This window comes from Cicer arietinum, chromosome 5 (assembly GCF_000331145.2).
Source record: "Cicer arietinum cultivar CDC Frontier isolate Library 1 chromosome 5, Cicar.CDCFrontier_v2.0, whole genome shotgun sequence".
NCBI classification, from domain to species: domain Eukaryota; kingdom Viridiplantae; phylum Streptophyta; class Magnoliopsida; order Fabales; family Fabaceae; genus Cicer; species Cicer arietinum.
In genome coordinates this window covers 70882981-70905546 of record NC_021164.2, presented here as the reverse complement: position 1 = coordinate 70905546, position 22566 = coordinate 70882981, and the positions used below count along the sequence as shown (strand labels likewise).

Genomic DNA, 22566 nt, shown 5'->3' with positions numbered 1-22566 from the left:
TTTTTCTTCGAATGTTTTTTTTCAAGGATAATAAAAGCCAATATTTGAGTCTCTGTATATCCTCCGTGCCTCAATCATGCTTTTGGAACATTCGTTGCATTGAACTGTTATTTTGTTTTATTGGCACTGTACTTATGGTTTGCTTCTATTATTAATAGTTTGGGTTGTATTAACTTACTAATAGATTGCTTAATGGTTTGAGGTGTGCTGTTATGAAAAAACTTTAGTTATTATTCAAATAAAGTTGAATATTAAGTTTGTTTTAAATTAAATGTCATCTTTAATACTCAAGCGACCTTGGTAGTAATTCCTTGCCTACAAAGGGACATATTCTAGTTGAACAAGGTCACATAAACTATAGTTATTCATACGGTTATATTAATCGTTTAGGCTTTAAAATGAATTATATCAACTATGTACTTTTGAAATTTTGATTAATATTGTGCACTTATAACGAATTATGAGTACGATAAATTCTAAGATGTAGTAATCTAAGTTATAATTCATCCATTTTGCCACCTTTAAAAGGTAAATATTCCAAGGGATGGCCAGATACGAAGCATCCATTCATGTTTATTTGTTTGTTTTACCATATCATTTGATTGCGAATTTATCTTTAAACAAACCCCACTAGGTGTGATAATACATGTGCAGATAAAGCAACATAAGGCAACATAACTTGGCTACAAGAACGTGGCAGATAAAGAATAAAAGCAACTATTTGATTGATTGAAAAAAGTGTATTTTGTAAAAAATAAGGAACTTTTACAAAAAAACAAATCCCAAAAACAAGCATAGCACAATACTTAATAGACTTCTCCCAAAAACAAGCATAGCACAATACTTAATAGACTTCTTTTGATGTCTCTTTTACTCTTTAAACAACTGACTCAATATTTTTGAATATTAAGTAATTATATGGTTAAAAAAGTTTGTTATCCTTACTAAGTAATATAAATAGTTGCGTTAAAATAATGATAGAAATAATATTTTGTTGTTTTCCATTTGAAAGTGAAATGATAGCATAAGCAAAACCCTATCGATTTTTCATTTGTATTTAATGTCAAGCTTAAAACACATTACAAATTTTATGGAGACCTCAAATACTACGGTAAATCAATATTCTCAAGTTCTCAATAAATCATAAAGTTTTCTCTACTTTAAATTGAAATACTATTCCTTCACCCTAATTATTTTATATAAAAAAATATATTTTAGATTGATATGTAATTTAGATGATTCTGTAGGTTATTGCTGCAACAACGTGGATCAAATATTGATCACGGATAGAGATATCGTGAAGGTTCTCTTGCAAATTTTAATGTCTTTTTTATTCCCACCCCACTCTAGTTTTTTATACATTATATATTATAGTTTTTTTTTAAATATCTAAATTGGTCTTTAATTCTCTAGTATTATCAATATTTCAAAATGATTTTAAAAAATGAAAAATATTATTTAAGTTTTAGATTCATCGTCAACTTAATTTCATATTATAGTACGATGAATATTAAAAGAGATATATATTTGATTAAAATTTTGTAATTTCATGAATTATTTTAAAATATCAATAATAGGAAGAATTAGATTAATTTAATTTGATAGATTGATATTTAAGGTGATACCAAATGCAATTTAGAAAAATGAGACTATGATAATTCTTATAAGTATTCTTTTTAAATATAAATAACATAAATAACCTTAAATAAAACTTGATCAAGAATTATTGTAATTAGATTTGAACTCTGATATTTTTGAACCAATTATAGTTATCCTTGCCACCAAACTCATCCACCATTTAAACATTTTAATAATAACATCTTCATTTTCTTTGACAAAATTGATAACATCATTATATTGAACTGTTGGGCCACAATTATACGGTCTAAGATACGAGTAGTGATTTTATGTATTCTCATCTTTTAAATGAATGAATCACAAAGATAATGTTGATGATATTAATTTGATGCAAATGTTTATCAAGTACCAAGAAATTTAATATTCCAAAACCATAATGGTTTGACCCGTTTTTGTGTAAGTACAACCAATCATGGTTCCAATCAAACCCGTAACTTATAAGGAATTGGATCTCTTATCGTCGAAAATTGTCACATTCACATGTTTGGAATATCAATGTTAATTTCACAAAGATCAAATGATTTTAATTCAAATATGATATTTTAACATATAATAATAATAATAATAATAATAATAATAATAATAATAATAATAATAATAATATATTTTTTTAAGATTGCTTAATCAAGATCGATCGATTATTGATATCTCTAATATTGAATCACTTGATGGCAAAGAATTCAAATTCATAATTTTTTAATATTTATAATTTTTGAATGTCACGGTATTATTGAGTTGACATCTCAACTGTTCATTCGGGCCCTTACTTATATAATTAAATGGATCTAACATACCCAATAGAAGTTCATTCAACATGCAATGGAATGATCAAGTTATTTGGTCAAATTTGAATTAATGTAATATCAATATGCAAATTAGCTATATGATCCAATGTATAGAGCTTGTAGGACCCAAATAATAGTCTTGCAAGTTCTTAGCAATTTCTTGAACAAAATAATAATAACAAATACAAATTATTGAGTATATAATTATTTTATGATGAGAGTTACAATTATATGATATATAATAAAATCAATAATTTTTATTATGTGTCAATGTAAAATTGATTTATATTAACCTTTCATTTTTCCTTTATCAAAATTAGAAGTATTCAATTCTTTTAGCTCTTAAGTGAATGAGATTGGAACATAGCATGAATGTTACTACACTAAGAGCATATACATCAAACACCAAATAAAAACAATAAACTATTGACATCCAAACCGACAACATCATGTGCAAATTAGATGATTTGTTGGATGGAAAAATTCACTTTTGATTCTTATATATATCCATATACCCTTCTATCTTTTGTTTGTTTTTATTTGTCCCATTATTTAAGTTATGATTTGGAGATGTTTTCCCATTTTTTAGGTGCTTCCCGGAACTAACCATTACACTTGTTTTCTCCATTAAATTATGCAACATATAATGAGTCCACACAAATAACATCGTTGTTTCAATGAAAAAAGCATACACCTTTTATAGAATTGAGGTTTCATATGTTCATTGAAATGTAGAGTAAGATATGATACATGTAACAATGAATAATACCAGCAATACACTTTTTTAATATAGATATTTTAATAAATTTTATTTGATTGATTAATATACAATTGAATTATACTAAATTCATATGAAATTCAATGATTCGGTGATTTATGTTAATTTTAATCGATCAAAATTAATGTATGTCAGAAAGTGTGTTACTAATACTTTTTATGTGCAAATTTAATAGTAATGTATTACAACATCTTCATGTCATATCGATGGAATTCACATTTAAAATGATTATTCATGATGAACCAATACAATTTAAAAAAATAATTATACTTTAAAATTTCAACAAAATTACGATGTCACTGTGATTTTATCTAACTTGCAACTTATTTCAAAATATATATAGATGAAGTTTGAATTTAGAATAATAATAGTTAAATATACATAATGAAAGAAACCCACCAATCTCACACTATGGGATGCATGTATAATTATGTCAACCAATTTTCACAGGGTTCTTGAACATTTAAATAAACTTTTAAATAATTAATTTTCAAATGAGTCTCTAAGGACTTCTAAATAATTTGTAATTTATATTCAAATCTTATATTTTAAATAATTTATAATTAGATCATGAATTAATTACTTTACAAGCATTCTATTTCTAACATATATATTATTTTTCCAATAAACAAGGAAATTTCATTAAAAAGTACACCAATAATAAAGATGTATATACGTTGAGGCCCAAATCTGATAAAGGAAAATGACATTTCGAACTGAAAAAGATAAATTAATTAATAGAATTGAAAAAGATAAATTAATAAATTAATTAATATTCATCAAAAAAGATAAATTAATTAATAGAATTGAAAAAGATAGATTAATAAATTTTAAAGAATATTCTCTCAATCTCTAATCGTTTGTCCTTTAAACATTTTATTTTTGTTAATTTTTTTTTTTTTTGAAAAGTTAGAGTTTTAATTTTCACAAGTCACACAAGTTTGTAGAACTTCACACAATTCAAAATGCATTAATTTTGTTATGTTTAAGCATCCTATCACTTTAAAAAAAAAAATACACAAATTAATTACACAACACATTCAGCAGTCTCAAGATTACAACTTTCATTCACAAATTAAAACAGTTCACAAATTCACAATCTCACACATTAATAAAAAAATGTAAATAATTTATAATTACAAAGTCATAATTCACACTACTAATAGTTTATAATCTTAAATTAAAACAATTCATAATAAACAAATACAAAAAAATAGTAAAAAATTAAAAATTTAATATCTTAATAACTTATCATTATTATTTTAATAACTAATTGGTGTGTAATCAATAAAATAAATAAATTAGTTAGATACAATAAAGTACATTATAAAAAACATATAATATCATCTATAAAAATTAACCTAAGAATTTAAAGACAAAAGTAAGAGTCTAAACATAATTCAATTTTAACATAATTTGCGAACAAAAAAAATAAAACCTCAATTTTGATGTCTTTTTCCTCTCTTGACAAGAGCTCTCCACATTGCAATTATTTGATAATCCTCTGATTTCGTTTTCTTTAACCAAGCTCATACATTGTAGAACATTCTTCCATATCCCATTTTTGAGCGGGTCATGGTTATAGCTATTAGAAAATCGACATTGGATAAACTTGTCTACTCTTACACAATGAAGCATAGTCCTCTTTAAATTACGAATATAAGAATAAAAGAATAAGTACTCCAAACACTTTCAACAGAAGAGCTACTTATTGCTCAACAGAGGAGCATCCATGGTTAGCACATCCAATTGAGTAGCATGCATTACATATATATATATATATATATATATCTTTTTTTTGTGAAGCATGGAAAACAGATCGCATAATAGCTTAAGTCCCTCTACAATTTTAGATACTTTTTCAGCTTGCATTAGTGTTGAGACCACTTCTTTATCCTGACTAATGGCTTTCTAGCTATATCTCTTGGAGCTAGTGTTGCAGGATGCCATTATCGTAAAATTGTGGGGTCATTGCGAAACCAAGCCAATTAATAGTATGGTTCATTTTGGTCCTTTATGCTCTTAAAATATTTTCCTAACAATTTGCATATTAGTTTTTTTTTTCTTTCCATAATTTCTTACACTTCCCCAAACATCATATACATTTTCTCACAAAAATTCCTATATTTGTTAGTCTTCGCTAAGTGCAAACTTAATCAACAAATAAATTTATTTATTTATATTAATTACATTTTAAGCTTCCTTTAAAAAATTATCACTGTCATGTGTTTTAATAAATAAAGCCTAAATTTTCTTGTGTTTTCAACTCTTTGATTAACACATTCTTTCCATGTACTTCTTCTGTTCCTAAATACAAGCAAAAACTATTTAAAGAAAGTCGATATATTTAACTCAAATTTTGGATCAAATACGTCAACTATTTTTAACTTATTTTTATTTATATTTTGGGACAAAGGAAGTATTGAATGCAACATAATTATAAGAAGTTTCACATATTAAAAAAGATGCTAATGTAAGATCTAATGAGTGGCAAACTTAATCTTTATCACTCGTTATATTTTACTTGGACGTCTTTTCGTGTATCGTAAAATTCTTATAATTAATATTTTGTTGAATACTTAAAAAGAATTTGTTACATTTTCAAAAACCTTAATCAACAAATAAATTTATTTTTTTATATTAATTACATTTTAAACTTCATTTAAAAAATTCTCAATGTAAAATGATTCAACAATTATTTAAAACCCATGTTTTTCTTGTGTTTTCACCCTTCTTTCCAAGTACTCCTCCGACTACAAAATACAAACAAAATTTGATCCAAGAAAATTAATGTATTTAATTCAAAATTTAAACTAAATATATCAACTTTTTTAGACTCATTTATATTTATATTTTGAGACAAGGGAAGTATTCAACACAACATAATTACAAAACTTTCAAATGTAAAAGAAATGTTAATATAAAATGTAATGAATGGCAAACTTAGTCTTTGTCAATTATTATATTTTAGATGGACCCGAGAAATTCTTATAATTAATGCTTTGTTGAACACTTAAAAAAGAATTTATTACATTTTCCGAAAACTTAATCAACAAATAAAGTTATTGTATTTATATTAATAACATTTTAAGCGTTCTTAAAATAATTTTCATTGTCAAGTACTTATTTGGTCCCAAAATACAAACAAAAATTGATTAAGGAAAATTAATGTATTTAACTCAAAATTTGAATTAAATACATCAATTTTCTTTGACTCATTTTTATTTATATTTTAGGACAGAGTAAATATTCAACACAACATAATTACAAGAACTTCCGGATACACCAGAAGATGCTAATGTAAAATGTAATGAGTAGCAAATTCAATATTTGTCACTCATTATATTTTACTTGGACGACGTCTTCTCCTCTATAGAGAAGTTCTTATAATTAATATTTTGTTGAGTACTTAGAATTGGTTACAATTTTAGAAAACATAATCAACAATTTTTTTTTCTTAATTACATTTTCGGATTCCTTTAAAAAATATTCACCATAAAATGTTTCAACAATTAAAATCCCTATTTTTCTTGTGTTTCCACCTCGTTGATTGACACATTCTTTCCAACTACTCACTCGTTTGCAAAATACAAACAAAAATTGGTCCAACAAAGTTAATGTATTTAATTCAAAATTTGGACCAAATACATCAACTTTCTTTAACTAATTTTTATTTATATCATTAGACAGAGGAAGTATTCAACACAACATACTTACAAGAACTTCTCGATACACAAGAAGATGCTAATGTAAAATGTAATGAGTAGCAAATTTAGTCTTTGTCCTCATTATATTTTACTTAGGTTTCTTCTCGAAGTTCTTGTAATTAATGTTTTGTCGAGTACTTACACATAATTGGTTACAATTTCAAAAAACTTAACAAATAAATTTATTTTTTTCTTAATTAAATTTTCAGTTTCCTTTAACAAATTATCATTGTTTCAAAAAAGTTAATGTATTTAGCTTAAAATTTGGACCAAATACATCAACTTTTTTTGAGTCATTTTTATTTATATTCTGAGACAAAGGAAGTATTCAACGCAACATAATTACAAGAACTTCCATATACACAACAAAAATGCTAATGTAAAATGTAATGAGTAGCAAATTTAGTCTTTGTTGCTCATTATATTTTACTTGGGCGTTTTCTCTTATATTGAGAAGTTCTTGTAATTAATCTTTTGTCGAGTACTTACGAAGAATTGGTTATAATTTCAGAAAACTTAATCAACAAATAAATTTATTTTTTTCTTAATTACATTTTCAGTTTCCTTTAACAAATTATCACAATCAAATGTTTCAACAATTAAAATCCCTATTTTTCTTGTGATTTCACCCCTTGATTGACACATTCTTTCCAAGTACTACCTCGTTCTCAAAATACAAACAAAAATTGGTCAAAAAAACTTTATGTATATAGCTCAAAATTTGGACTAAATACATCAACTTTCTTTGACTAATTTTTATTTATATTATGAGACGGAGGAAATATTCAACGCAACATAATTGCAAGAACTTCCAGATACACAAAAAGATGCTATGTAAAATGTAATGAGTTGCAAAATTAGGCTTTGTCACTCATTATATTTTACTTGACGTCCTCTCGTGTATCTGGTAGTTCTTGTAATTAATATTTTGTTGAATATTTAAAAAAAAAAATATTGATTAACCAAGTAGATGAAAACAGACAATAATATGGGCTTTAATTACTGAAACAATTGGTTTTGTAAATCTTTGAAAGGAAATTGAAAGTGCAAATAAGACAACAAAACAAATTTATATATTGGTTAAGTTTCTTGATGGTGAAGACACACAAACGGGAGGATTTTAGGAGAAAATATTTACGATGTTTGGGGGAGTGAAAGAAATTATGAAAAGAAACAAGTATACAAGGTGAGCTACGATGTTATGATATTGAGGGACTCTTATAAAAAGGAGTGGAGGGAATATTGAATATTGATAGCATATGGGTTAGTATATTAGAACATACAAAGAATCCAAGTAATGTACAAATTGTATAATACAGAGATGAAGATAGATAAATTATTACCAAGTCGAAGACATGAATGACGGCTTCAATTCGATTTTGATCAAGTGAGTGGATGTTATCCTCTACCCATTTGCCAAGAACCAAATCGAGTTCCAGATACGCTCATTGTTTGCTTCTATATAATAACCTGATGAGTATTTAAAAATAAAACAAATAAAAAAAGAAGTTAAACCTAATCAAAATGAAAAATAAATAAATAAACTGTTGAAGAAGCGCCTTTTGCTTTCTTAGTTAGATAAATCAATTTCGGGGAATTGAGTGTGGGAGGTGAAGGGTGCAAAAACAACAATAATCATCGCTGCAGGAAAAAGAACGAAAGAAAAAATGAATAAAGAAACCTGAAATTGGGGTTTTGTGGAAGAAGCGATGGTGCCTTTGTTAGAGTTGATCGGTCTAAGGAGATTGATCACACCTTAACTCAGACTCGCCATTAGAAAATTTCAATTTGATTGATTTGGGTAGATAGTTGTTCTCTCTGAATGAAGAATGAAGAATTCAAAACGATTGTTTGAGAAATGGAAAGGGTGAAGCTTGTTTATTGAGCAATTCTGCTCTGTGAAATTGTGATTACCGGGCACAACTTATATACTCGTTCAGTCTCAACAACAACTACTCCTCCTCTCCAAAATAATTATTAAAAAAATACACACAAAAAAAACCAATATTTTTTTAATAACTACTTTGACTACATTTAATTATTTTATTATAAAATATTATTCGATTAAGGTAAATTTTGTTTTTTTAATTACTATTTTTATATAAATAATTATTTTATTTTCACAAAACAAATTCCTACCATAAACATCATTTTTGAGAATGCATGCATTTACTTGTTAAAAAGAAAAAAAGAAACAATGCATGCACTTATATTTTTATGGTATTAAGAAGACTAATTGTATTTAATAAAATTTTATATCTTTTTACTAAATTTATTTTTTGTATTTAATAAAATTTATTAATATTAGTAAACTTGGTTTTTTTTTTAGAAAGTTTGTTTTAATATTAAACAATATTTTTCTTTAAAACTTGTCGAATTACTCGATGAAATTTTTTAAATTTCATGTAGAGATAATTAATTGATCTAATTGCAGTTTTAATTTCTTTGTTGATTTAATTAAAAAAAATTTAAACATCAAAATACTAACACGATAAAAATATTATATATAATGAACTTATAAAAATTATACCGAGAATCTAAATTAGTCATTCAAAATAAAATAAGATAATAGATTTGTGTATTTTAGAGTTTTAAAAAAGTGATTTTGATTTTATATTTATATTTTGAGATAATAATAATAATAATAATAATAATAATAATAATAATAACATTTACCATTATAAGAATAATAAAATAAAGGCTAAATTACATTTGTGGCCCCTTAACTTAATTTCACGTAACGTTTTAGTCATTTATCTTTTTTTTTTTCCCGACTTAGTCCTTTATTTTAATTTTAAATGACAATTTGATATTTTATGTTTTAAAATTTCAACAACGTTATCCTTTTTTAAACAAAAATTCAAAAAAAAATTCAATCAAAACGCATAAAATTAATTATATTCTTCAATATAATACAAATTTCATCAAATCCGTAACGCAAATCTTCAAATAAACTCATATTTTCATACTTTATTTGATATTATTAGGAATAAAGGACTAAATCGGGAAGAAAAAAAAGACAAGGGACTAAAACTGAAATTAAGTTAAGGGACCACAAATGTAATTTAGCCTAAAATAAATAAGCATTGATATTGAATAACCGTAACAATCATCTAAATAATTAATTATTCGCCAAAGAATTCAGTAAATTCAAAGCATTATCCAAAATAATTATTTTTTAAACAATAATTGAATGAAAAATATATTGATGTTTTTATAATAATGTTTTAATAATATAATTTTGTTGAAACAACAACCGTATACTTTTAATTTAATTTTAAATGAATAAATTAAATTGAAAAGATTAATTTTATAATAAAAATAATTGATTAAGTTGATCATGTTTCGGGAGATAAAATATATTAACTATTATTATATATAAGAAATAAAAGTAATCAACTTATAGGTATTTATTTTAATTTTTATAATAAAAATAGTTGAGTAGGTTGACCATATTTATTGAAGAGACAAATTGACATTAATTTTTATATATAAAATAGGTTTAATTGCTCGTACTGTCTCTTAACATAATTTCAAATAATATTTGAGTCATTTATTTATTTATTTTTCTTGATTTGATCTTCTATTTAATTTTATTACAAAACTTTGAAAGTATAAAGAATAAAAATATGAGTTTATTTGAAAATTTGAGTTATAAATTTGATGAAATTTGCATTATATTGAAGATGGTAATTAATTTTACGAGTTTTTTTTGATTTTTTTTATGAATTTATGTAAAAAATGATAATATTATTAATTTTAAAATATAAAAGATCAAATTATTTACTTAAAATTAAATAAAATATCAAATCGAGAAAAATAAAAGATAAAAAACTAAATTGTTATCTGAAATTAAGTTAAAGGGTCGTATAAATAATTATATGCCTACAAAATATAAAGACAATCAAATTTTAAGTTTTTGTTCTTTATAATAAAAATAGTATATTAACTATGTTTTTGAAGAAAAAATATTACTTAAGATTGACATAAACTATTATAAAGTCAATCATGTTCTCAATGGGAAATGTTTTAATTTAAGTACATGTTTTAATTTACCTTATAATAAACATAATTGAGTAAGTTAAATATTCTTTTGAAGAAAAATATTTACTTAAAAAGTGACATCAATTTTTTTATATAAGATATTCTCAACACACTTAATTATAATTTTTTGGTTTTAAACACATTTAATTTTTTTAAATCTTTTAAGAGATGATAAATTATATTATGATTAAATTATACAACTGTGAGATTTTGATTTTGAATCAAAATAAGACGTACAATCTAACAACATCAATATTTATTAATTGAGACATAATTAATACACCAAATTATTTAATTTATTATTATATTAATAAAAATATTTCGGTGATATTCATTTTATCTTACAAATAAAAACACAAAATAACGTTTTTTTAAAAGAAGTGTACATAACTTAAATGTCACTTAATATGAAACAAAAGAAGTAATGACAAAAGATTCATGTAATAATCGGATGATTAAGCTCCCCTAAAAAAATTAGCCTTATACGATTAAGATTAGTTTGGAAATGAAACTACTAATTTGATGTCAGGAGTCATAAATCATTTTAACCAAATAAGTGAATTTTATAAATCTCACAATTATAAATATAGGATATAATTCTTTAATTTTTAACATTAACAAATGCATCCACAAATTAGACGGTAATATGTTAAATAAACGTATTATCTTATTACGTAAATCTCGCATCAGCGCATATCAATATAAATATGTATAAACTCATGTGACATCTCGGTCCAAGAATGTAAGCTAACACAAAAAGCTCAAACTTTTGAGAATCATGTTTTAATTTGCACGTGATAGACTTAACAATATAAGAAGTTATCATAGATACAGTTACGGTTGTATACAAGATGGATCGGATGTTTATGGTCAATCAATTTTATTTGGATATAATTTTTATTTTAAATTTAAATCAAATCAATTTGATTATAAATAGATTTAATTATATTTGAATATTTAAAAAATATTAAAATGATATCACAATATATCATAAAATATTTAAAATACATATACAAATACAACAACATAATTAATTTACAATAAATTCTCAATCCAATAATTAAATTTTAACTATGTGTCAATAATAAAATAATAATAAAAATATATATGTTATATCAACGAATTGAGTCGTTGGATTTTCCTAAATTTACTTAAAAATTATTGGATTAAAATGAGTTGATTTAAAATAAACATAAACTTACATGAATTAAATAGTGTCAATTAGATTAGTTAAGAAACTCTATTGGTGAATTTACGTGTACACATCAACAGCTTCGAATACAATTTTGACTAATGTGTTTCTTCGAAAAATACTAAATTCTTTAACCAAAACTTACATTATGGTCTATTCCCCTTTTCAATCCATCTCCCATCTCCATGAGTTTTCTCTGAACTTTCTCAAAATCCACCTTTTATGTGGATCTTCCCCTAATTAATATTTTTAAAAAGATAATGAACAAGTAAATTCATAGTCAATGTTAATTGGCCAGTGTAATTGGTTGGCCAACCCGACAAAACATTATGGCAAAATCCCTAAAAAAAGTGCAAATTATTGTAAAGAGAATTTGGGATGCCATGTAAAGCAAGATAGCAAGGATTTAGGCAACATTGTCAGATAATATTGCACACACAAGTTTAATTTCTTTTTTAATAACTAACTATAAATTTTTTCCTTTCTTGAGTTATAGTGAAGCTCCAATAATTAACTCACAACAAAAAGAATATTGAGTTATATAACATGATATGACCATTTGTCATAATATATCTGAACCATATATATAAACCAGAAGGAACTAAAGTTATATAAGTTTGTTTTCCTCTGCAATTAGTTTAATTATACAAAACCATACATAGTGTGCTTAATTAAAAATTAAAAGTTAATCTCTTTTCTTTCTGCAAAAAACTTCCCTGTAATAGCTTGATCAGGAACAAGGGCAATCCAAACACCAGTATCAGCACCTTGTTCAACTGTAACACTTCCTGCATAACCTGTTAGTGCAGTTTTGACCCAACCAGGACAATAACAATTAATATAAATCTTTTGACCATCTGGCTTATCAGAAAGCTTCCTTGCCATATACCTTGTATATGTATTAACTGCAAGTTTTGATACAGAGTAATCAGTATATGTTTGAGGCCATCCTCCTGATTTCCAACTTCCATCTTCTACTTGTTGTAGAAATGTTGATATTGTTTCATCAATTAATTCCTCTGAAAGAGATTCCACATCACTTAGTTTCTCCCTCATATCCTCATTTTCTATTCTCTGTAACACATTCATCTAATTCTAGTTAAATACTTTCTAAGATGTAACATAAATAAAACCATTCTAATCTCAAAGCATTTATGAAAATAACATAAATTGTTTACTCACATTTCGTTTGCCGTTTAATCGACCCAAACGTGAACTCACATTTACAATACGAGCACCAGCAGCAGATGGTTTCATCAATGGCATCATAGCTTCAATCATTCTCTTGGTTCCATAATAATTTGTTTCCATAACCTTACGAGCATTTTCAACTGAGATATCAGACCCCGTATTGGAATTAACACCAGCATTATTTACCTTCATATAACATATTATTTCTTAATTAGAATCAACTAATAATTATATCAACTTGCATACACTACAAAACTAACCAGAATATCTAGGCCACCGTATTTTTCCTTCAACCACTCAGCAAATTCATTAATTGATGAAGAATCTAATATATCTAGTTGATGACAATCCACATCCAAACCACCTTCTTGCAACACCTTAATTGATTCAACACCAACACTAGCATCTCTTGATGTCAATACAACAGTAACTCCATGATCCGCAAGTTGTCTTGAAATCTCAAACCCAATTCCTCTGTTTCCACCGGTAACCACAGCAATAGTTTCCTTCGACCACCACCTTTATATATATATAAATAATCAAAAAACCAAATGCACAAAATATTAACACAATATCCAAAAATCACAATTATTCAATCACATATATGATTTTAAAAATAACTTTAATTAAAGTGATACGTTGGTTACATTAAAAATGTGTATGAATTAAAAAAATTGTAACGAATGAAAACTATATTAAAAAAATATTTTTTGGGTCTATTATTAGAAACTAATTTTATTGTACAATAAAAGAATTAATATAAGTATGTAGGTAGAAGATCAAATGAACCTCTGGTGATCAGAATAAGGAATTGTTCTCAAAAGGGAAATCTCTTGCAATCTCTTGTCTTTTCGTGACTTTTCTTTGTGACCCATGTTTGTATAGTTGTGGATATAACAGCAATGAAGCTAAATTGAAAGTAGCATTGTTTGGAGTATGGGATAGTGCAACGTTGAACATGAAAGAGAATTATGTTGTATTGTATCACATATGTTATCCGCATGCAAAGGAGAAAATTGTTGTAATAGAATGCCACGTTATTGGTTCAAAAGCACCTATGTTGTTGGCCTCTGGTCAATGTATGGAACTAGAGTTAAGGTAACCACAACTAAATTTTGTTCCGCATATTTGGGACAGAGTAATTGTAACATAAAAATAAAGTATTTGTAAAAAATAACAATAAACAAATTGTAGTATATAAAAAGAACTTAATTGTTATACACTCGATGTGTAAATTGTTTTAAACTATTACCACAACACAACCATTTATAGATATAACTTTGTATAAATGGATGACATTATATAAAAAACTATTGCTATAAATGTTTGTGAAGTTATATCTATAGCAATAGTTTTTACACTAACGGATTAAATCCATAAAAAAATATATTAAATTATAATTTTGGTTTTTCTATTTTTATTAATTTATGAAATTGGTTTTTTTTTATTTTATAAGTCGAGATTTTTGGTCAATTTTTCAAATTTTTAAACTAAAAAACGACGATTTGATGTGAATTCAATGTTAGAGAATCAGTTAGATGTATTACTAATTAAATTACAAATATAATTCTTTTTTAGAAGTTGAACGTTAAGTTTTACATCACTAGAGGAATTACCTACATTTTCGACTTCTAAAATAAGGAGATCAATTTCGCGAATCAGTAAAAATAAGTGACTAAAACTACAATTAAGCTAAAAATGAATAATAAATTTGTTGTTGTGTTTGTATCAATTCATGGAAATTATGCTTTAGTGTGTGAATTAGTACTATACAAGTGGGCCAAAAGAGCCTAAAATTGAAAATAAAACAAAAGTAATTAATTACAATTTCATTGTTTAAACAAGAATTACAATTTAATTTTGATAAATTATACCATTTTTTAAGAATTTTTTTTTTTTATGTGAAGAGTTCTCTTTTAGTAATCTTCAACTTGGAACATAATTTAGAATAAATACACAATTACAACCTAAAATAATTTCTAATACTTTTTTTCTATAGAATTAAGGGTAAAAACTATTGAAAATAATTTATATACTCTTTTATAAAAAAAAATAATTTATATATTTAATAACTGGAGATATACATATCAATTTAAATTACTAAATATAACAAATTAATTGGTATGCACAAAGCGAAATTAGTTGATATGTTTCCCCCATACATGAAGCGAATAATTTTTTTTTCTTTTAAGAAGTAACCAAATAAATTTTAAAAGAATATTGAATAAGTCGGGATTAATATATAAATAAAAAAGTATAAATATATTTTTAGTTTCTATAAATATATATTTTTTATTTCAATTTTTGATAAATAAATCTTCGGGTGAATTCTTTATAAATAATTTTGTTTGATTTTAATCTTTCTAAATTGATTGTTGTTTGCTATGTCAATGTTATTGTGTTTACTTTGTGTAAAATTTGTGCATGTTTATAGTTAGTCTATGTAATTAATTCATATGTATATAATTAATTTTTTTTAATGGTTGTATAAAATTGTTTTTTTTTACATTAAATTTCTTCAATGTGTCTTAATTCATTAATAAAACTATTTTCATGTGATATAAATTAAATATTTCATAAATTATATTATCAATTCAAACTTAACAAACTTCATAGGAACTTAAACAAAACAAAGACAAAACAAAATCAACAAATATATTTGTAAGTATTAAAAATAGATTAAAGGGAATTTGTTGGATTAGGATTATAGAAAAATACCTTGTAGAATTTAAAATATAATGTCTTATAATATTTTCTAAAAGACTTTTATATTCAATATTTTATAGTATGGATTTATATTATATAGGATTTTATATGATTAAAAATGATTTCTTGTATATTTCGAAGGATCCCGTTAACACTTAGCAAACATTATTATAAGTGTTAATAAAAATATATAAAGCAATGGTAACATCTGGAGGACATAAAAGTATCATTATAATTTTCTTCAAATATTCAAAGTTATGCCAACCCTCCTCCTTATCCTCTCATTTACAATCATCAAAAGTAATGAAAGAGATTAACATTTTATTTTAATTTTCAAACTTCATTGCAGTGATATATAATATTGTGTAATACATTTTCAATACAATTATAAAATAAATAAAATAATATTAGATAAAAACATATAAAGTTAATCCCGTTAGTAATAATTATAATGTAACAAAATTATTATTTATTAAAAAAATGAAATATAATATGAGTATTATTTTCTTATAAACTAATTTTATTAACTGTATTATTCATTTTAAAAAAACAAAAAATGTTTTGATATTTTACTGTTATCTTTGTGATGATTAGGCAAAGAAAAAATTATATTCAACAGCTAACATCGAAAAATCATGTTTGATATTTTTTCACAAATAAAAAAGTGAAAAACAACACAATCCTTTTTTTTTTTATTAAAATTATTTTAACTAATTTCTCATTGAAACTTTATATTTTATTTTTAAAAAAATTATAATAAAAAATATTTTAGAAATTATCTTAAAAAAAGCAATAACAAATAATCCTCAAACTCGTTTACATTACATAAATATCTTAACTCATCCAAAAAAAATGTTATTACTGCATGAAATAAATTAAGTGGGAAGAAGAGGAATCTAAATGAAAAGTAAAGCATTATTGTTGTAAGGTAAGGGAATATCCAATAAAATTCTTCTTTTTCACTCACTCATTAATCAGTTGTATTATCATCCTTTTTTTATTTTTAACACGACAGCACAAAAATATCCTCAAATAATCGTATTTCCCAATCCTTTCCTCGACCATCTTTTCACCACCAAAGTTGCAAAAGATACATCAACAAAAGTCATTGTTATTGTTATACTGAAAATGAAATAGAAGCAAAATGTTGAAACCGTCGCAATTACCAGTTATGTAATTTACAGTTTCAGCATCCTTCACCTGCGTCTCGATCATCCAATTCCTCTTTGAATTTCACTCTCTCACTCCAACATTACTCTCTTAACCATTTATTTCTCATAGAAGATAGAAGAAGAACATCGAAATTTTGACCCATTTGACCCCACAACGTAAAACTTCAGATCTGAAACCAAAGGTAGAAACTTTTCGAACTTTAAATCCAAATGCTCCAAAGGGGTATCTCATAATTCATCGAAACCATCAAAGATCGAATTAACAAGATGAGTGTCAAAAAGAAGAACCCCAGGAATGTTTCGATGGATCACGTGCTTGTTGCTTTAGGGGAAACGAAAGAAGAAAGGGAAATTCGTATTCGAAGTTTGTTCAATTTCTTCGATGCAGGGAGTAATGGGTACTTGGATTATGGTCAGATAGAAACAGGGTTATCGGCATTGCAAATTCCAGCGGAGTACAAGTACGCGAGGGAACTTTTCAAGGTTTGTGATTCCAATAGTGATGGTAGGGTTGATTATAACGAGTTTCGTAGATATATGGATGATAAGGAATTGGAGCTTTATTGCATCTTTCAAGCCATTGATGTTGAACATAATGGTAGTATTCTCCCTGAAGAGCTTTGGGATGCACTTGATAGGGCTGGTATATTCTCTTTCTTTCCCAATTTTTTTAATTTTGCTTTTATTTGCGTTTTAATCACTTTTGGTTACTTGTTACTATTTTTGGTAGGTAGTTAGTTACTAATGTTTAGGAAGGATTAGAGTCCGTTTGTTGCAAAATCACTTTCTTAATTAAAAAATTTCACTTTTCAGAGTTTTTATCTTATTGTTACAGCTTTTGAAAAAGAAAAAAAAAACAGAATCTGAATATAATCTAGAACATGCTTAAATGAGAAGTTGTTTAATTACTTTTGGCTACCTGTCACTATTTTTGTTAGTTAGTTACTGGTGTTTAGGAAGTATTAGTTCCAGAAATAGTTACTTCTTTAAGTACGTTGAGTTTTTTATTAGGAGAATTTTACCAGAAGAAAATTATTATGCCTGTCATAGTACAAACCAGTCTTGGGAACTGTTTAGAAAATAAAAGTAGAATATATTTAATAGAAAAAAGTTTAATTTTCATACACTTTGGGTGTAAAAAAATTACGCTGCCAAGACACCACAACCAGTTATGTGTGGCTTTAGTCAGAATTGAAAGGAGGTTAGTACAACTTTCTCAAGAAATAAAGATGGTGGTTAGTGTTTGTTTTATAAATAGAAGGGGTAGTGCTAATCACACATACCTCACTAGAGGTGTATATGATTTCCTTTTTTTTTTTTTTTAAGTTACTAAAAGGATTGATAAAATGTATTTAATACCTTTTGATCATTGTCTGTAATTCATTGATTAGGAAGAACATTTTTTAATTAAAAGCTTTTTGTGACATAAAATAAGTTAATCAAACACATCACATTGGTTTTTAGACTTTAGTAGGTTAGGATAAGTGGAAATTGGTTTGTGGATTCTATGATTTTGAGGAGATTTGCTTTGCTTTTTTGATAGTAAACTTGTAGCCAGTTGTAACAATTATCTGCGTAGAATGTTGAGTGGAATATTGACCAGCTGCAGATGTTTATATTCATTCACAGTTTCGGTGCACCAGCTGCAGATATTTATATTCATTCACAGTTTCGGTGAAATCTTCGTGATATGCTTTCCTTTTGCTGATGTACAGTTGCGTTTTCTGTATAATTCTTTTTTTTGGGAATTCATTTATTAGATCAGCATTATGCTTGGGTTTTAGGAAGAGCTGTTCAATCTATGATGGTAAATTCTATATTGTGTGTTTTTTTATACAAGCATTTTCATTCTATATTGTGTTTGTTACATCTCTGCTTGCTTGGTCTCTTATGAACAATAATCTGCTCTGGCCACTGCACATAGTAGATTTTGAAGATGGTATTCCTTTTTGCCTTGTTGTGAAAGTTTTATCTTTTTTTAAGTAATAGTATTCATCATAAGCCTGTGCAGTTTCAATGCTGCAGGAATTGAAATGAATGACGAGGAGCTTGCTCGCTTCGTGGAGCATGTGGACAAGGATAATAATGGAACTATCACTTTTGAAGAATGGAGAGATTTTCTTCTACTTTACCCTCACGAAGCAACGATTGAAAATATATATCACCATTGGGAGAGGGTGTACCATGTAGACATTGGAGAGCAAGCTGTCATTCCCGAAGACATTAGCAAGCACGCTTACCGGAGCAAGTATTTTATCGCTGGTGGAATAGCAGGAGCTACTTCGCGTACTGCCACTGCTCCTCTTGATCGTCTGAAGGTTGTCTTGCAAGTTCAGACTACACATTCTTCTGCTATGTCAGCAGTAGCAAAGATATGGAAGCAAGATAGTTTAAAAGGGTTTTTCCGAGGTAATGGATTGAATATTGTGAAAGTATCACCAGAAAGTGCTATCAAGTTTTATGCTTTTGAAATGCTGAAAAATGTAATTGGAGATGTGGAAGGCAACAAGTCTGATATCGGTGCTGCCGGGCGGCTTGTTGCAGGCGGCGTGGCCGGTGGAATTGCACAGACTGCAATCTATCCATTGGATCTTATCAAAACTAGGTTACAAACTTGTGCCTCTGAAGGTGGAAAGGCTCCTAAAATTGGAACACTCACAAAGAATATTTGGATTCAAGAGGGTCCACGAGCTTTTTACCGGGGGCTTCTTCCATCTGTGATTGGCATGATTCCTTATGCTGGTATTGATCTCGCGGTTTATGATACCTTGAAAGATATGTCCAAGAGATATATTATTCATGATAATGGTATGTAGTTACTTTAACTGCTATACCAATACACTTAATATTTTCGCCTGAGTGAAACCATTTCTTATTATTTTTTCCCTCTTTCATAGAACCTGGTCCTCTAATACAACTTGGATGTGGAACAATTTCTGGAACCCTTGGAGCTACTTGTGTCTATCCACTGCAGGTTATTCGTACTAGGTATAACATTGTCGGTATTAACTGTTGTTTCGCTACTGTCCTTACCCGATTGAAACAATTGGAGTGGGAGATGGTACTATCATTTGTGTTTTCAGAACTGGTTTTCTAATTGTTATTTGAGGGCTTGTTCTTTGCTCACGTTATTTCATTTTAATCCTTTTCAGGCTGCAGGCACAACCTTCCAACGCCTCAGATGCTTACAAGGGGATGTTTGATGCATTTTTTAGAACTTTTCAGCATGAAGGCTTTCGAGGTTTGTACAAAGGACTCCTTCCAAATCTACTGAAAGTTGTGCCAGCTGCTAGCATTACTTATATGGTCTATGAAAGAATGAAGAAAAATCTAGATCTAGATTAGAGTTTATATAATAATATCGCCTACTTTTCACACGCGGATCTAGCTACTTGAAGTGTTGGCTTAGCCGTGGCCTGATGCTACTTCCAATTTGCTTTGAACATCTAGATTTTAAGTAGTGTTTCTGGAGCTTAGGAGACTATATCTCGTAGTTGAGAGCTATTTATAGATATTTGCTGATGTAATTGAGCTAATGCAAATACCTTAGTAAGTCTTGCATTGTTGATGGTGACGATAAAAAATAATGATAGTATTATTAGTCCTTTAGGCATTATTGTTAAATAGTAAATACTAATTCCTTTTGTGACTCTTGAAACACAATTTTGTTGTCAGAAACATGGGATGTATTTCCCCATGCTTATCTGAACTAAATGTTTTGAGGAATTAGAGTTGTAACATTCTTTTAGATCAGATGCTAAAATACAGTGGCGGCGGATCTTTGTTACGCGGCTGGATCCAGCTTCTCGATGAATCCATATATTGCTTGAAATCCTTTAAAACTCAAGGTGCTCTTGGACTTGATGTCTAGTAAGTTAGAGAATTTCAAGCTAGTTGGGTTATTACTGCAGAATAAACAAGGTATTTTCATTCATGTTTTAAAAACACACCCTTTAATTTGGCAATAGGAACATGGGCTTAAAGTTATATTACATTATGTGCCGTAGTTTATACAGATGACTAGAGATTATTCCCATTTTTGGTAACAGAGAATATTGAAAAAAATACTATAAAACAAGTGAAGTATGTGGCAATAATGAATCATCTTATCTACTTTCTTTAGTGTCTTTTAAAAAAAGTTGTTTATTAGCTTTTGCTTTTTACAGTTCGTTGGTGGAAGACAGTGCGAAATCCGTAATGCATTCGTTGTTTTTTTTGTTTTTTTTTTTTGGCTTTGCCGGTTGCTGGTGGTATGAAGATCGAATGTCATTTTATTTATTTATTTGGTACGGATTTCATTTCTAACCGCCGTAAAAACTATAATTAATGGCAAAATTGCATATGCGCTCATTTAATTTATATTAAGAGTAATAACTTTCTTAAGTATAGTTTTAGTATCTTCCTTTTACAAATTCATAAAATCGATCATCCTACAAAATATTTAGAAAGTTTTAGTCTGTCATTTTTATTTTGTAATTAAAAAATTATAATCTAACATGTTTTAAATAATATGTTATATAATATAATATTAACGAAATTATGATAATTTTTAAAAAAAATTTAATTTTTAATGTTATAAAATGTCCACTTTTATAATTTAATTAATTAATATATTTAGATGATTCTATATCATAAAATCGTGTATGCAATATTATTAAAATATATCAAGTTGTAATTTTTTTAATTTAAAAATCTGATGGATGAATTGAAACTATCAACTTTTAAAATATGAGATCAATTTCGTAAATTAGTGAAAATAAATAGATTAAAAATGTAATTAAACCTAATTTTTATTCTCATTTTGCATAGTTTTGTTAAACTAAATGCTGTATTATAAATAAAATAGTGTCATGATATAATTGTTAAGAGTTTAACAAATTCAAATAAATTAAAATATCAACATTAATAACTATTTAAAATAAATAACACGTGAAAATACAACTTCTATGAAAAAACATAATAAAGATGTTTTTATGTCATTTTATAAGTATTAGTTAGTTCGACAACTTTACGAAACCAAATATAATAAACTAACTTAGCTTATCAGCTACTTCTCACAAACATATCCTTAGCTTAAGATTTTCACCTCATCATTTGTAGATTAATAGATTACCTTCCCCACATGCACAATCATCCGAAATTTAGAACGTATGGCAATTCCGGTCAAACATTCCAAATTAGATGAAACATGTGTGGAAGAATAGTACATAAAATGATCCGAAATTGCATGAGGCATGTGTGGAAAAAGAAACAAAACATAAATGATTCCAAATTACATGAAGCATATGTAAGGAAAAATAAACATAACACAAATGATCACAATACAGTATATAGCAATCCACACAAGCACTTA

At 26.6% G+C, this 22566-nt stretch overlaps 2 protein-coding genes and 1 long non-coding RNA gene across 5 annotated transcripts; 1 reads left to right on the top strand and 2 right to left on the bottom strand.

Moving 5' to 3' along the window:
- Positions 1–4479: 4479 nt before the first annotated feature.
- Positions 4480–8811, bottom strand: LOC105852223 (uncharacterized). Its single transcript, XR_003472862.2, has 3 exons — positions 8590–8811; positions 8252–8378; positions 4480–5954 (listed from the first exon to the last, which is right to left on the bottom strand). It is a non-coding gene; the product is annotated as an uncharacterized lncRNA (long non-coding RNA).
- Positions 8812–12591: 3780 nt separating this feature from the next.
- Positions 12592–14280, bottom strand: LOC101490621 ((+)-neomenthol dehydrogenase). The gene is made up of 4 exons (XM_004502981.4): positions 14125–14280; positions 13596–13854; positions 13327–13521; positions 12592–13218 (listed from the first exon to the last, which is right to left on the bottom strand). Exons 1-4 carry the CDS (start codon positions 14208–14210, stop codon positions 12823–12825), a joined length of 936 nt encoding a protein of 311 aa, XP_004503038.1. The 5' UTR covers positions 14211–14280; the 3' UTR covers positions 12592–12822.
- A 2736-nt stretch (positions 14281–17016) lies between these two features.
- On the top strand, positions 17017–21027 carry LOC101490302 (calcium-dependent mitochondrial ATP-magnesium/phosphate carrier protein 3-like). 3 transcript variants are annotated; one of them, XM_004502980.4, is made up of 4 exons: positions 17017–17856; positions 19239–20021; positions 20111–20201; positions 20366–21000. In XM_004502980.4, exons 1-4 carry the CDS (start codon positions 17481–17483, stop codon positions 20556–20558), a joined length of 1443 nt encoding a protein of 480 aa, XP_004503037.1. In that variant the 5' UTR covers positions 17017–17480; the 3' UTR covers positions 20559–21000. The 3 variants fall into 3 exon arrangements, with proteins under 3 accessions (XP_004503037.1, XP_012571875.1, XP_027190866.1); XM_012716421.2 differs by having other exon boundaries at positions 17717–17856; positions 19225–20021; XM_027335065.2 differs by lacking the exon at positions 17017–17856 and adding an exon at positions 17909–18414 and having other exon boundaries at positions 19225–20021; positions 20366–21027.
- The last annotated feature ends 1539 nt before the right edge of the window (positions 21028–22566 follow it).